At 33.2% G+C, this 4,585-nt stretch overlaps 1 protein-coding gene across 1 annotated transcript; it reads right to left on the bottom strand.

The window, feature by feature from the left end:
- Nucleotides 1-865: 865 nt before the first annotated feature.
- Nucleotides 866-1,640, bottom strand: LOC148566127 (zinc finger BED domain-containing protein RICESLEEPER 2-like). The gene is made up of 2 exons (XM_088487392.1): nt 1,013-1,640; nt 866-927 (listed from the first exon to the last, which is right to left on the bottom strand). The coding sequence occupies exons 1-2, from the start codon at nt 1,638-1,640 to the stop codon at nt 866-868; spliced, it is 690 nt and encodes a 229-aa protein (XP_088343518.1).
- Nucleotides 1,641-4,585: the final 2,945 nt, after the last annotated feature.

Raw genomic sequence — 4,585 nt, 5'->3', positions numbered from 1 at the left:
TTCAATGGATTTCATGAGCAGCCGTAATAAAGTATAGCTAATTCATATAAATATAGGGAGATTTTTGGGTTTTTTATTTTAATAAATAAAATAAATATAATGATTATTAAAATAAATAATTTAAAAAATATTTATTGATTTAAATTTTCTTGCCTTATTTTGTTTATACTGTGAACGAGATGACATTTTATATATCTCGTTTACAATGTAAATGAGATAAGACACATCATCATGATATGTAGTTATTTCATTTACAATGTAAACGAAATACCAGAAGACAAATTTTCAGCTACTATAAAAGGATGTGTAATCTTTAGTGTTCTCTACACATATTTCATATCCCTTCTCTGTCTTGTTTTTCTGACAAAAACAAGGAATCAATGGCCGGTAACCTTCTTTACATAGTTGTGCTTGTTTATCCCAATTGTCGTATGAGAAATGGCGACAATGGAGTGACATTTGAGTGTGAGAATCCGATATTGTTTCGCACTCAGGGGTGGCAGTGGGGCGGGTAGGGGCGGGTTTTTGCCCTACCCGACCCCGCCCCGCCGTCCTGACAGGCATATACTACCCGCCCCATAACTACCCGCGGATAGTAAATAGCAGAACCCGAACCCGCCCCTGCGGGTACCCGCCCCACCCCGACCCGCCCCTATAAAAATTAAATATTTTAATTTTTACCTATTCATATATAAATTAAGACAAAAATTTAAAATTCATAGATAAATTAAAATACAAAAATAAAATTCATACAATGTCATTAGCTAAAATAACTTGAAATTAAAAAAAAATATTGTTAGATCACTACAAATTTAACACCATAATAAAGAAATTACAATATTAGATATAAAATGATCTTCAACCCTTATTCTTGATCACTTTCAACATCTTCATCATCATTAAAAGTTTGCAAATCAAGATTTAAACCTGAAAATTAAAAGAGATAACAATTAACAAATTAATTGGTACTATGAAAAAAATTAACATAAATGAAGATTAATCAATATATCACTTTTACTTCCGAAAGGTGCCCACAACCAACTTTGGCCACACATCAAAGCTTCAATTATGTCTTGTTTGAGCTTTGCACGATGAGGAGAAATCACACGACCACTTGTACTAAAAGCAGATTCAGAGGCAACAGTGGACACCGGAATAGCATATATATCCTTAGCTATTTTTGCAAGAACTTTAAATTTCATCTGATTGTTCTTCCACAATTTCAAAACATTAAAGTTAGGATCATTTGGAGGATGAATTTCCTCCTCAAGATAATGATCAAGCTCAACATTCACATATGAACTCCTTGTCATTTTTCTTCTTTTAAGATACACCATGTAATCATCACCCCCAAATGAACTTGCATTTCCACTTTCATTAAGATCTTTTGTACCAACACCAACACCGACATGTGACACATCAGAACTCATTTTTTGAGTGTATTCATTAACCAACTCATTACACAACTGATGAATTCTATCAACTTGTTTGGAGCATTCTGTTGGATCTGGATACATTTTTTCAAATTGAAACTCAACCCCAACCATCTTGTACCTAGGGTCTAAAACAGCAGCAACACCCATAATGCCATGAATTTCATCCCAATACTTTTCAAATTTCTTCTTCATGTTAGATGCCATATTAGCAATTAACGGATTAGTAGAAATTTCCCATTCATCCAATGACACTTTTATTTTACAAACCAAAGTAAAATAAAGATTAGCAGTCGGAAATTTAGACCCAGAAAATAGTTGAGTAACATCATAAAACAATTTCAATCTGTCACATATTTCCTTTGCAAGTTCCCATTCCTCATTACTTGGCACAGTTTTATATTGGGGTTCCTTCTGCCTTAACCTAGGAAAGACAGCTTTATACAACAAAGCAGTTTCTAACATCAAATAAGTTGAGTTCCATCTAGTTGGGCAATCAAGAACTAATTTCCTAGTAAATGAGATCGCTGTTTTAGCACACCAACTCACAAAAGTTTCGGTCCTTTTCTGTGTTGCAGTCCAATACAATACACTACTACGAATCTTTTCTATACTTTTCTTAACAATACTTAAGCCATCCTTCACAATCAAATTCAATATATGAGCACAGCAACGCATATGTAACAATTTACCCCCCAACATCAAGAATGAAGAATCCAAACGCCCCAACAGTCCATCTATCATAGCATCATTAGTAGAACAGTTATCCAATGTAACAGTAGACAATTTTCTATCAATGTTCCATTCTAACAATATTTTCATCAACGTTTCAGTGAGAACTTCACTTGTATGGGGACAAAGAACATAACAAAAGATGAAAAGATTAACAAACATGCATGCATTTTTAGATTAACCTAGCTCAACATATGAAAACAACTTAATTTTATAAAAGTTTATAAAATGTTTAAAGTACCTCAATAGGCGCATATGCAACTTCCACGAAGTATCAATATAGTGAGCTGTGACAACCATGTATCCTTTTTCTTGGTTGGAAGTCCACATATCACTAGTTATTGCAACTCTACTATCATTTTCATCTAGTTGAAGGGTTAACTTCCGCTTCTCGTCCCCATACATGTTCAAGATGTCTTTTCTGATAGTGTTTCGACTAGGCATTTTAAAAGTTGGTTGCATTGAAGCAAAAGCTCGCCTCAATCCATGGTGGTCCACACAACTCATAGGATACTCATGCAAAATAATCATTTCAGCAACACATTTTCTTGTAAATGAAGGATCAAACACAAAACCATCTTCATTCACTTTTTGCTTTTGTGATTGTTTTGACAATGATTCAACAATTGATGATTGCCTAGAGTTTGCCACCTTTATTCTCTTGCAATATCGATCCACATGGTTCCGCAATGATTTGGTACCATTCCTCGGATTTGCACTAAGCACAGTCTTGCAAAACTTGCATTTCGCCTTCCATTCTCCTTCAACTTTCAAACGATCAAAATACTCCCAATAAGCACTCTTAACATGAGTCTTATTGTCACCTTCATTAGGAGTTGATCCTTCTGGAGTTGAGACATTATCCGTTGCTTGTGGAGTTTCTGAAGTTAGATTAGCATTACTTTGAACTTCAACTTCATTATCATTTGGAGCAACAATGTTGCTTTGTGTGTCTTCTCTAGCATTACTAGCCATGAAGTAATTTAAAAACACCTATATCAATAAAATTAAAATACATGAGGGTCTAAAATTAACATAAATCATATCATAAATACATAATTATAAAATTAGAATAAACCAAATCAAAATGTCCAATTAAAATAGTTGAGCCAATTGTATGCATTCACTTCATTTAAAATTCTATAATAGGTACATTACAAATTCAATATTACAAATAGCAAATTATGGGAATCATTTTAATACTAGATTCATGTATTAGTATTGGTATGAGAATCATTTTATAAATTGTCTAAATACGAGTGTTAAGAGATGAGACTCACTCTTTTATAAAAATTGAAACATGCTAATTTTGAAGGCACTATAGAACATACCCAAAAATTTTATAAGGTCATGCAGATACACCATTCAGGTTAAGGTAATAAGGTTATAAAATAATTTAGAAGCATCATATAAAAGTTCATGATAAAGAAGCACCAAGATAATAGCTACAAACTTTAGCACCAAAAAAGAAAAAGGGTCATCATTAGAAATGTTAATACTTACTCCAAGAATGCAGTACCAATCAATGAAAGGTGGCTTATTAGTTTTGTTAGGGACAAGTCTATGAACACATACAACAGAACGTGTGGAAATTGAGCAAATCTCCAACACCAGTTGGCTTTTCTAATCTGATTCTTGTCCCATTTGAGAATAATAATAATTGAGAGTAGTGATTAGTTAGGAAAGGGTGAAAGTTCCTTCACAAGTGGTAGTGATTAGTGAACATGGTGCTTTGTAATTTTAATTAGTTTTTGAATGCAGAGGCTAAATAGTATTAGTAATAGTAATAACAATAATAATACTATAAAGAAGTGGAGCGGTTTAGAATAATAAGCAAGCATTGCAGAGTGGTTTTCTTCTTTTATTTTTACTTTATTTAATCTGTTGAGTTTTAATTTTTGAAATTTTAAATTGAAATTAAGTTTGTTTTGGTTGCAACTAATAAAGAAAGCCCTGCAGCTAAAAAATTGCAAGCAAGTGAGCAACTGATATATAACAGTTCAAGCATTTTTATAGTATTTCAAGATGTATTTCAATATTAACATTTCACTTAAGGAAAGCCCTGCAGCTAAAAGATTGCAAGCAAGTGAGCAACTGATATATAAAAGTTCACGCATTTTTATAGTATTTCAAGATGTATTTCAATATTAACATTTCACTTAAGGTAGACCATAATCATATAAAAGTTCATGATATTAACATTTCACAGAAACACTAAAATCTCCCCTTTTTCTCCCCTTGAGTGAACAATTCTATTGCGAAGCAGGAAACTATAATTTTTTCTTCCACACCATTATCTGAAATCTGAGTAACAACCTTGAGTATGAAGCCTAGGTTCAGAAAACGAGGAGGAGGGCGAGGGCGGGTGCTGTGAGCTGGTAAGGCAGAGAAGAAGCCCTGAGAACCGGGAAATACTCCGG

This window comes from Arachis ipaensis, chromosome B5 (assembly GCF_059453495.1).
Source record: "Arachis ipaensis isolate K30076 ecotype BB chromosome B5, ASM5945349v1, whole genome shotgun sequence".
Taxonomy (NCBI): domain Eukaryota; kingdom Viridiplantae; phylum Streptophyta; class Magnoliopsida; order Fabales; family Fabaceae; genus Arachis; species Arachis ipaensis.
The sequence above is the reverse complement of the archived record's forward strand: the minus strand, read 5'-3'. Positions and strand labels throughout refer to the sequence as shown.

Excerpts from the sequence above, each read along its gene's own strand:
- LOC148566127 (XM_088487392.1), bottom strand. The coding sequence starts at position 1,640 with ATGGCATCTAACATGAAGAAGAAATTTGAAAAGTATTGGGATGAAATT. Across the intron at positions 928-1,012 it reads GGCACCTTTCGGAAGTAAAA|GTTTAAATCTTGATTTGCAA; the intron begins GTGATATATTGA and ends TTTAATTTTCAG.